The sequence below is a fragment of the Canis lupus genome, chromosome 10, assembly GCF_048164855.1.
Source record: "Canis lupus baileyi chromosome 10, mCanLup2.hap1, whole genome shotgun sequence".
NCBI lineage: Eukaryota > Metazoa > Chordata > Mammalia > Carnivora > Canidae > Canis > Canis lupus.
Window position 1 is genome coordinate 26918285 of NC_132847.1, and position 12241 is coordinate 26930525.

The 12241-nt window shown below is 38.0% G+C and overlaps 1 protein-coding gene across 18 annotated transcripts in view; it reads right to left on the reverse strand.

Moving 5' to 3' along the window:
- FAM13B (family with sequence similarity 13 member B) overlaps window positions 1–12241 on the reverse strand; it is an 86347-nt gene that overhangs the window by 30590 nt on the left and 43516 nt on the right. For 15 of the 18 annotated variants that reach the window (XM_072841123.1, XM_072841125.1, XM_072841128.1 and 12 more), the window contains 3 exons: window positions 3929–3970; window positions 2910–3065; window positions 1106–1238 (listed from right to left, as the gene is read on the reverse strand). In XM_072841123.1, the coding sequence (XP_072697224.1) occupies window positions 1106–1238; window positions 2910–3065; window positions 3929–3970 (331 nt within the window). The remainder of the gene's footprint in view (window positions 1–1105; window positions 1239–2909; window positions 3066–3928; window positions 3971–12241) is intronic. The other 3 variants (XM_072841138.1, XM_072841137.1, XM_072841133.1) reach the window with 1 other exon arrangement.

A 12241-nucleotide genomic window follows, 5' to 3' on the forward strand; every position in this document is an offset into this window, starting at 1 on the left:
AAGAGGCAAAGCCAGGGATCCCTGGGTGGCACAGCGGTTTGGCGCCTGCCTTTGGCCCAGGGCGCGATCCTGGAGACCCGGGATCGAATCCCACGTTGGGCTCCCGGTGCATGGAGCCTGCTTCTCCCTCTGCCTATGTCTCTGCCTCTCTCTCTCTCTGTGTGACTATCATAAATAAAAATTAAAAAAAAAAAAAAAAGAGGCAAAGCCAGAATACAAATCTCAGCTGACAGATCCTGAATTCTTTATTACACCTACACCTAAAGTTTATGCTTTAGTATGAAAACATGCTGAAGAAAACCTCCTTATTCATTAAGAATCTTATTTTAGGGCAGCCCAGGTGGCTCAGCGGTTTAGCACCGCCTTCAGCCCAGGGTGTGGTTCTGGAGACCTGGGATCGAGTCCCACGTCGGGCTCCCTGTATGGAGCCTGCTTCTCCCTCTGCCTGTGTCTCTGCCTCTCTCTGTGTGTGTCTCTCATGAATAAATAAATAAAATCTTAAAAAAAAAAATCTTATTTTAAAAAGTGTTATCAAAACTAAACTTTGAAACACGTCTTAGGATACTGCTTTGTATATTTATTGCCATTTTAAAAACAATGTTACCAATGCCAATTATCATCAATGAAAACAATTTACTTTTAAAATGATGTTCACCAGTTTTCTTTATGAAAAGATCCCATGCCAACGACCCCAAAATTCTGAGGCACTGAGGCAGCAAAACAGTACCCTTTGAGGAGCAGGAGGCCAATAAAAGGTTCAAAGGTAAAAAAAAAAAAAAAAAAAAAGAAGAGATCTCACATTCTTCAGAAAAAAATTGGGAAATAGAAAAAGCTATTAAAAGTAAGAAAATTCAACCATAACATCACCAACCACCTCAGCTAACATTTTAATGTTTCTTTCCAGGAAAACTATTTTTAAATATTTTATATATAATTCTCTACCCAATGATGGTTCTAGATCTTTACAGAGAGAGTTATGTTCTTGGGATTTATAATTAAGACAAGTATGTGTGTCAGTTTCTGGTATCAAAGGAACACATAAAGCAATCAGAGTTGTATGTTTAGCATACCTACACAAAGATTTTTTAGTCTGTGCATTTCTTACCTGATTATTTTCTTCATCCTCAAATACAAAATCTTGTTGCATAACTTCATTGTCTAAATTAGTGCTAGCCACAGGTTCTGAACAGTCTCTGTTACTTTCACTGGCATTAATAATATCATCAGCAATATCAACCCTAGTAATGAAGATTAAAAAATCAGATCAGGCCAAATGTTGATTATGTAATACCTTTAAAATAAATAAATACCAATGATCTCAAACTTACACACTAAGTTTATTTTTGTCTCTCAAGGGAATGTTGTAAGAAAATTACCTTGTTTGTTATTCTCTTTGATAATTTTTTTCTATTTTTTTTATAATTTTCAAAAACAAATCTGAAAAGATAATTTATGTGCCAAAATAATTTTCCTTAAAAATGTATACTCTCAATCATAATGATCTGTTCCAATAAAATATAAGCCTAGCACTAGACACAATAATATCAAACACTTTACCAAGTACTGTAGGAATAGCTTCCTATTGTAGATTTTTCATGTTATAGAATTTAGAATATGCAAAAATCCTGCAGCAGGCTTTGATTTACAAAGATGATACTACCAATAAAGTCAGAACATAAGTTACTTCCCCAGAAATAAAAATAAAAATATTGTCTGAGCATGGGCAAAGGTTTTCAGGATCTCTAGCCAGAATAAAGACAAACACTAAGGAATCTACTTATATTCATTTTATCCTTTGGAACACTTTCCCATTATTTCCAACTTCTAACTACTGTTTTTGGGGGTTTTTTTTCAGATACTGCTTTTTTCCTTTATATTCAGCCCAATAGTCGAGATCAATCCAGTTTTATTAGTTCTAATCATGCATTCAAAGCAACACAAATCAGGGCCATGGAGGTACACAGGCTAATGATGCCATCTATTCAGACTACACAGCAAACCTGCAGTTGTACAATATGGTATTTCTAAAATAAACATATTGTAACCACTAGTTTTCATATCTATTAACTTTTTCAGTTTCATTTAATATTTAATAGCTATTCTAGAGTGTACTATATATATTTGGCCTTTTAAAAATCAAACTCTTCAAAAGAAAAATCACTCTACCCATTTTTTTGTACATCTTTCTCATATGTCCTTCAAATAAAATCTGATAAATAAAAACAATGAAATTATTGTATTATGGTCTCAAAGAAAGACACCTTTATATCCCTCAAGTACAGGGCTGAGATAACAGGAAAGGAGAGGAGACCTTTCATCCATTTAAAGGTAACAAGTCAGATGAAGAGTGAAATAACCTCACAAATCGCATAGCACACAGAGGTACTTTTTAACTGATACAAAATTCAACTATTAACAGCTAAACAACAAAAAAGTATGGAGGGAGGGCAGCAGGGTAGTAGCTGGTGAAGGGATAAAATGTAAATTGCAAAAAATGATTCTGCTCACCATTTCACTCAATGACTATGACTGATGCCGATCTGCTGTCCCTGCACCCAGCTGTCTAGATCATTTCATGTCTCTCATTGGTGTGACCATTTGTTTCAAATAGTATGGGTCTAACTTTTTTAACATTTTTCATACAGCATAGTGAGGTAAGTTCACTACTTTATCTGGTGTTCAGGGAGGAAAATCTGGCAGTATTGAACTTAATGTCTACTAACTTAATTGAAGATTTAGATTTTCAATGTTAAGTGAGCATATACAATTTATATACAAAGTCACTTTCCACACACACCGAGAAATTCCCAAGATGAGATCCCATTACGTAAGTAAACTATGGTTTTTAAAAGATCATAAAATAATTTTATAACTGTTAATAATAGTAAAATGTTATAAAAGTTTCTTACTGGTTATTAGATCCTTCCCCATCACAATTAATACTTTCTGCTTCATTATTACACACCAGACTTTGCTGTTGTAAATTCTTAAGATCATGATCTATGCTGCTCTGCAGATCAAAAAGGTGCTGTTCCACAGCTGCTCTAATTGTTCTTTCTAAAATGCTACAAAATAGAACACATTTTAGTGAAAACCAGTCACCGAACTGGGCATTTGTCCACATAAATACAAACATTAAAACGTGGACTAAGGAGACAAATTAACAGGGTATTTAAGTGGGTAGAGTATAAAAAGAAACATAAAAGGAATTCATGATACTGGGCTAAAAGTTTAAAAGAAATTTACCCAAATAGATATTATACAAATCAATCACAGTATCACTATTACTACTTAGGTGGGAAGGATCAGTTGTCCCAGTAATTCATTCCTTGCTAGTATACCGAAAAACCATTTAAATACTTTTCAAAGCTACATTTATAAAGCAAAATAATTTGTCAATACTCAGCTAAATCAAAGAAACTAAGAGTCCTGCCCATATTTTTTACATGAAGTTTACTTCTTTAAGAAAATTTAATAGAGATGACATATCTCAATCATCTCAAAAGATTAAAAAAATCCTTTGTGGCAGCCCCGGTGGCACAGCAGTTTGGCACCTGCCTTCGGCCCAGGGCATGATCCTGGAGACCCGGGATCAAGTCCCACATCGGGCTCCCTGCATGGAGCTTGCTTCTCCCTCTGCTTATGTCTCTGCCTCTCTCTCTCTTTCTCTCTCTATGAATTAATAAATAAAATCTTTTAAAAAAATAAATAAATCCTCTGAAGAAAATTCAATTTTTATTTTATATATTAGGCAATGCATTCTTTCTTCATTTGTTCCTACTGCAGTACATAAAATATTAACTAGGTTCACTGCCTTATGTATAATCCTTCCCCTAAATTAAGCACAATAAATACATGATTTTCATTTCTAAAGTGAAGTAATATTTTTAAATTTTAAAAAATGGTCTTCTACAAGTATACTACTTACTCCGCAGAGGCTGGTAAGATGCTGATGGGAGATAAATGGGCACTGTAATTAAAGAAAGAAATTAGCTATAAAACTTTGCAATACTAATGACAAAAAGTGTTGAAAACTGTCACAGTTGCACTACCTTGACACAATCAACTTTCACATTCATTTCTGGCAGAATAGGATTCTAATTTTCTAAAGAATTTATTTCCACACAAAAAAACTAAATATACATATCCGTGTGTATGTGTAGCCAACTATTTCACTTGGTGCTCACTTGGAGAAACACTGACCTATATTCCAAGGCTGAAGGGAAAAAAGTGTACTACTAGCCCAACAAAACCACCTCATCTAGGATGGTATGAAGGCCTCAATGTTCACTCTGTACTCCTTGCCCGAAGTAACAGCATATGCTACTACTCAGAGGATGTACTCAAGTGACGAAAAAGGCAAAATTGATTCTAAAATTAGACTACTTCATTCACTGTAGCATTAACAGACTTTCCTTAGCAAATTTCGCACCACACTATCTACTAATACTTACAAAAACATAAATAGCCTCATCTTCATCATAGTTAAAAATTCAAGTGAAACCCATGAGATACGAATACCACTTAAGTGTTTAAAATTAAAATTGGGGGCACCTGTGTGGCTCAGTTAAGCATCTGCCTTAGGTTCAGGTCATGATCCCAGGGTCCTGGGATCAGGCTCACTGTTCACAGTCACCCATGGGGTGACTGGGTGATGGACATTAAGAAGGGCAGGGAATGCAATGAGCACTGGGTGTTACATAAGACTGATAAATCACTGAACTCTACGTTTGAAACTAATAATACACTATATGTTAATTAATTGAATTTAAATTTTAAAAAAGAAAAAAATATATTCTCAAGATTCTCTGTAGAAAATCCAATAAACATCATGCAGCAATCTTCAGGTCTCCCTTAGAGCAAACACATGAGTAGCAAATTGCACAACTGCTTTATAAGACAAAAGTAAGTCACCCTGGTTTGGCACATATAACATCCCTCAGCATTTTTTTTTTTTTAATATCTTGCATCCACTTTATTTTTTTTTAATTTTTATTTACTTATGATAGTCACAGAGAGAGAGAGAAAGAGAGAGAGAGAGAGGCAGAGACACAGGCAGAGGGAGAAGCAGGCTCCATGCACCGGGAGCCCAACGTGGGATTTGATCCCGGGTCTCCAGGATCGCGCCCTGGGCCAAAGGCAGGTGCCAAACCGCTGCACCACCCAGGGATCCCACATCCCTCAGCTTTATAAGAAAAATTTAACTGCCAACATTAGGCTAGTTTTCATGAATGGATTATTCTCAGCTCAAAATACTTTCAAGATAAGTACTTAAACCTAAGTTTTCAAATTTAAATGACATTTTTTGGAACTTTGTTTCTGAAGGAAACTGGGGAGAAAAATCACATGTATGTGCACAAAGAAGAGTTTAGCTGTGGGTCTGTTTCTAGTAGTTTCAGGTTAAAGTCAGTATTTAGTGACTTCTGCAGAAAAAAAACAAAAACAAAAAAAAAGATAAATGAAGCTCTTCCTATAGCTTAAATGTTAACTAAGGTTAGATCTTTCTCTGTTATTTTGCTACAATGATTTGTTGTTTATATATGAGGTTGCCTATTTAATCATAAAAGTTAAATCTTTACATGGTCTGATCAGTTATATTTTACTCAATAATATTTGTAATTCCTAAGCTTAGGTATTAAAAGTAATTTTAGGGGGATCCCTGGGTGGCTTAGCGGTTTAGCGCCTGCCTTCGGCCCAGGGCGTGATCCTGGAGTTCCGGGATCGAGTCCCGCATCGGGCTCCCTGCATGGAGCCTGCTTCTCCCTCTGCCTCTTTCTCTCTCTCTATGTGTGTGTGTGTGTCTCATTAATAAATAAAATCTTTTTTAAAAGAAAGTAATTTTAATACCTAATTATAATCCACTGACAATGTAGTTATGTTGAATGGTGTAAAGAAAATTCCTAAATCCGGGATGCCTGGGTGGCTCAGTGGTTGAGCATCTGGCTTCGGCTCAGGTCACACGGGGCCCCCACAGGGAGCCTGCTTCTCCCTCTGTCTCTCTCATGTATAAAGAAATAAAATCTTAAAAAAAACAAATCTAAATCCAACATCCTTCCCTTCACCATTTAATTTGTGATTTCTAGTGTGCTTTGGTTTTTACCTTACACAAAAATCTCAAGAAGTTCTAACTCTCAGCTACTTTGTCCAGAAGTATGTTACTAAAGCCTAACACCATATTTTAACTTTTGTTACAGTTTATATCCTTTCTGTTCTTTTCCAAATTTGCCATTATTAGGCATCTACTTAATCTCCCAGAGGAATTATCTCACCTTTTTTGTCAGATTAGGTTATTACCAAAATGCTAGTAGAAAAATGGAAACACGACAACTAGAAATACAAATTTAAAATAGGATTAATATAAAATTAATATTTTTTGATGTTAATATACCATTCATGATGAGAAAGGCTATGAAACTGACAATTATACATTGCTGGTGAAAAAGTAACTTAGTACAATTCTTAGGGAGATCACTTTGGTGACATGGTTTCTGTTTGTTTTTAAAAGATTTTATTTATTTATTTGACAGAGAGAGAGAGCACAAACAGGGTGAGCAGCAGACAGAGACAGAGAAGGCTCCCCACTGAGCAAGAAGCCTGATGCGAGGCTCAATCCCAGGACCCTGAGATCATGACCTGAGCCCAATGCAGACACTTAACCATTTAACCAACTGAGCCACCCAGATGAACCTTGGCGAGGTGTTTTTAAAAGTAATGCATGCTCTTTGACTCAAAACTTCCACATCTGCACTCTATTTAGAGCCTATCAAGGGACTCCTGGGTGGCTAAGCGGTTGAGTGTCTGCCTTTGGCTCAGGGCTTGATCCCAGGGCCCATTCCAGGGCCCGGGATTGAGTTCCACACTGGGCTCCCTGCAAGGAGCCTGCTTCACCCTCTGCCTGTGTCTCTGCCTCTCTGTGTCTCTCATGAATAAATATATAAATTTTTTTTTAAAAGAATCTATCAAATCTCTCAAAATCTAAATTAAAAAAAATAATAGTATTTTGTGCCATAAAATTTTCTTTGAAACATTTTTCCCATTATTTTATTATAAAAACTTCCAAAAGCATGAAAAAGTTGAAAAATGATAAACACCCTCAGATATACCAACTCGAATCTTTTTTTTTTTTTTTTTTTTTTTTTTTAACCAACTCGATTCTTAATTAATATGTTACCACAGGGCGCTTGGGTGGCTCAGCGTTTGAGCATCTGCCTTCGGCTCAAGGCATGATCCTGAGGTCCTGGGATCGAGTCCCACATCTGGCTCCTTACAGGGAGCTTGCTTCTCCCTCTGCCTGTGTCTCTGCCTCTCTCTCTGTGTGTCTCTCATGAATAAATTCATAAAATCTTTAAAAAGGGGTGGCCTGGGTGGCTCAGTGGTTTAGCGCTGCCTTCAGCCCAGGGCCTGATCCTGGAGACCTGGGATCGAGTCCCACGTCGGGCTCCCTGCATAGAGCCTGCTTATCCTTCTGCCTGTGTCTCTGCCTCTCTCTCTCTCTCTCTCTCTCATTAATTAATAAATAAATAAATAAATAAAATAAATAAATAAAAATAAAATCTTTAAAAAAAATTTAAGTTACCCTATTTGCAAAATTATTTTTAAGAAATATCAGAAAATAGGGGTGCCTGAGTTGCTCAGTTTTGTTCAGCATCCAGCTCTTGATTTCAGCTTAGGTCATGCAAGTCCTGTGGTGGGCTCCTGCTGGGCATGGAGCCTGCTTAAGATTTTCTCTTTCCCACTCCCTCTGTACTTCTCTCCCTCATCCCTTCTCTTTCTCTCAAAAAAAGAAAAGGAGTAAAACAAAGAAATAAATATATAAAATGGACTAAAGTACACACAGTCAATGGCCCAATTTGAAATTATCCATGTTCATAAAGATCAGGAAGTAACATGAGAAAGTGTTTTTGTATGTGCATAAATAATGTGTGCAACTATGTATCAAATGGCTACATTTAATAAACGTGTTTTTTAAAAAATAAAAAAGATTTTTAAATGTATTTTTAGAATTCTACATACAAGCTACTAAAGACTGTCAAAATGCGGGGGCTTTTCTACTACCCCTACCCCTAATACAAGAATGTGACCCAATGGCCACACTCTCCTGGAGTGGCAGTGTTATGTTATTTTATTGGAGATCTAGACCCCACTCCAGACCTAAAAATCAATAAAGCCAAAGTAAATAACAGCACTAACACAAGAAGAAACAAACAGAACACAAGTGGATCCATGCATACACACTTGCTTAAGAACAAAGGTAGCACTACAGAAAGCAGAGCAAGGGCAATCTTTTCGAAATGAGTACTGCACAATCTGGTATCCACACTGAAAAAAGTACTTTGGCCACACTTCCCACACCAAAGACAAAAATCAATTCCAGGTAGATTACACACCTAAATATGAAATGTGAAATAATACAGCTTTAGAAGTTAATACAGGAATGTTAACTATACTAGAATTAAAATTTAGAAATTAAAAATAGAAATAAATTAAAAATAAAAACATGTATATAAGCACTGGTAAAGAAAAAAAAGAATACGGAAATATATGTTCAGGAAAAGATCTCTTAAAACACAAAAAGCATTAACCAAAGAGGGAAAAGTATAGTAAACTTGATTAAAATTATGAATTCTTCTTCAGAAGACATAAGATGGAAAAGGCATAACATAAAATGAAGAAAAGATTAGCACAATACATATTTTTAAAGGGCTCCTACAACTCAACAAGAGAAAAATAGGAGGGGTGCTTGGTTGGCTTAGTCTAAGCATTCTACTCTTGATTTTGGCCCAGGTTATGATCTCAGGATTCTAAGATGAAGCTCCATGTCAAGCTCGACACTGGATGGGCAGCATACTTAAGATACTCTCTCTCCCTCTCCCTCAGCCCCTCTACTGCTTTCCCCCCCTCTTAAAAAAAAAAGAAAAATAGGAAACAATTGAAGAGCTATTTCAAAAAAGAACTGACGACAATACACATATAAAAAGGGGATGAAAAAAAAGGGGGGGATGAACCTATTAAAATGACAAGGAAATATTATTTCTATTCCTTCAGAATAGTTAATACCAAGTGTTAGCAAGGATGTGAAGCAATGGGAATGCTCAGACACTGTTTTTTTTTTTTAATTTTTATTTATTTATGATAGTCACACAGAGAGAGAGAGAGAGAGGCAGAGACACAGGCAGAGGGAGAAGCAGGCTCCATGCACCAGGAGCCGACGTGGGATTCGATCCCGGGTCTCCGGGATCGCGCCCTGGGCCAAAGGCAGGCACTAAACCGCTACGTCACCCAGGGATCCCTGCTCATACACTGTTAATGAGGGTGTAAACTGGGACAAGCACTTTAGAAAACAATTTGGTAATATTTACAGAAGTTAAAAGTCAAAAAAAAAAAAAAAAAAAAGTTGAAAGTCAGGTTCATGTCTTCATGTGCATGCATGTGTCACCAGAAGATGTATAGAAGAATGTACCGGGCAGCCCTTTCTGATGGTGACGACCTCCCCATGAGAACATGCCCCTCACAAAGGACCTCCTGCACCCATCCCCGGAAGAGAAAAGGAAGCACAAGAAGAAGCACCTGGTGCAGAGCCCCACAAGAAGTGCCCGGGATTCTACAAAAGCACCACCATCTTCAGCCACGCAGACAGTAGTTCTGTGTGTCAGCTGCTCCACCGTCCTCTGCCAGGCCACGGGAGGAAAAGCAAGGCTTACAGAAGGATGCCCCTTCAGGCAGAAACAGCACTAAAAGCTCCCTGAATCAAGATGAATAGGACACTGTCCCAATAAAAAGATTTTGAATTAAAAAAAAAAAAAATGGGGGCAGCCCTGGTGGCGCAGCAGTTTGGCGCCACCTGCAGCCTGGGGTGTGGTCCTGGAGACCGCGGATCGAGTCCCACGTCGGGCTCCCTGCATGGGGCCTGCTTCTCTCTCTGCCTGTGTCTCTGCCTTTCTCTGTCTATGAATAAATAAATAAAATCTTTTTTTTTAAATAAAATCTTAAAAAAAAAAAAAAGTAGCCAGAAAAGCTATTCAAAAAGTAAATGATCAAAAAGAACCAACTGGGGATCCCTGGGTGGCGCAGCGGTTTGGCGCCTGCCTTTGGCCCAGGGCACGATCCTGGAGACCCGGGATCGAATCCCACATCGGGCTCCCGGTGCATGGAGCCTGCTTCTCCCTCTGCCTGTGTCTCTGCGCCTCTCTCTCTCTCTCTCTGTGACTATCATAAATAAATAAAAATTTAAAAAAAAAATTAAAAAAAAAAGAACCAACTGTCCACCAAATTTAAACTAGATCACTGAGGCATAATTATATGATGGAATGCTTTACATCAGTGAAATAAACCACAATGACGTACAACATGGATAAATCTACAGTATTTACTGAAAAGGAGGAGGATGGCAGAGTAGTAGGGGACCCAAGTTTACTCTGGTCCCTGGAATTCAGCTTGACAGCTATCAAATCACCTGGACATCTGTGAACTCAACAGGTTTTGAGATGTAAGAAAATAATTACTGCAATTCGGGATCCCTGGGTGGCTCAGTGGTTTAGCGCCTGCCTTTGGCCCCGGGGTGTGATCTTGGAATCCCGGGACTGAGTCCCATCATATCGGGCTCCCTGCTTGGAGCCTGCTTCTCTCTCTGCTTGTGTCTCTGCCTCTCTCTCTCTTTCTCTGTGTGTCTCTCATGAATAAAATCTTAAAAAAAAAAAAAAAAAAAAAGATTTACTGCAATTCTACCAATAGAAAAGCAACCACATTTTCCAAGGTAGGAGGTGCAGAGAAGTAAATCTGAGAGGATATACTAGGAGGGAGCCCTTGGACGCTAGCTACTGGAAAGTGATATAGCAGCAGCAGAGGGCGAAATCCAAACTTTTAAAAGTCTGCTCTGGCGAAGGGGCGTCCCTGCCTGAAAGCTGTTCAGGTGGTGAAGTGGAGCATAATCCTAGATAAGACAGTGTGGTCTCGGGATCCCCGGGATCACAGTAAGAACCGGCATGCCTGAGTGCAGCAGAGTTCTCAAGCTTCAGAGCAGGGAAGCTAACTGCAAAGAGCCCAGAAATGGGCTTTCTGCTTAACGTTGCCATAAACCTTAAACTGTGGCGCAGTCCAACCTCTGTTCTCTGAGAAGGGATCCAACAAGTGGCAGAGGAGAAGCCCAACAGGTGTGTGCACCACAGGAGTCTGTAAAGTTTGGACACTTGAAAGGGGGTCCGCAAGCCTGAGATAAAAACATCTGGTCACAGGCTAGGCGAACAGAGTGTGGAGTCTTGTCTGTGAACAGTCAGACAAGAATGACTGACTGCTTTTCCACGAGGGCACAATGAAAAGTGAGGGTGTGTGAACTTTCAGCTCCTTGGCTCTTTCATTCCCATCACTCAAAGCAGCATGGGAAAAAAAAAAAAAAAGCAGCATGGAAAGCCTTCCGGGAACAAGAGCTACACAGAGCAATCTGAAACTGTTTACACTGAACCCAGCCCCGTGGCAAGAGGGGGGGTGCAATTCCACCCAGGGAAAGATACCTGAGATTAGTGTAATAGGCCCCTCCCCCAGAAGACCAGCAGAAACATCCAGCTAAGAGACTAAGTTTACTGATCTCACAGAAGTATAAAGCAGAGCACCAGCACTAAGGGAAAAAAATACATAGAATTCATGGGTTTTTTTCTCATGATTCTTTTAGTGTTTCAATTTTAAATTTTTTTCCTTTTCAACTAATTTCTTTTTATCAACTTTTTAAAATCTTTTAAAATTTTCATTTTTACATTTATATATGTATATATATTTCTCAATTCTGGTTTCCTTTCATTATATTCAACTTTATTTTTTCTATATATGTAAGTTTTTCTTCTATACAATTTTGGCATCTAGTTTCTTGTAACAAACAGACCAAAATACACCAAGGATCTAGAGTATTGCTCTGTTCTGTTCACCTATTTGATTATATTCTCTCTTTCCACCACTACCCCCTTTATTAGTTTCTGGTCTCTTCTGATTTGTTTAGTGTCTATTTTTCTGGGTCCTTGTTGCTATTTTATTATTCTGTTCTCTAATTCATCTGTTCTTCTCTGGATAGAATGACAAGACAGAAGAACCCCCAAAAAAGAGAACAAGAGGCAGTACTGACTGCCAGGGACCTATCAGTAGGGATAAAAGTAAGATGTTAAAAACTAGAGTTCAGAATAACAATTATAAACATACCAGCTACGCTTGGGAAAAAACAAACAAACAAACAAACAAACAGAAGACACTAGAGAAT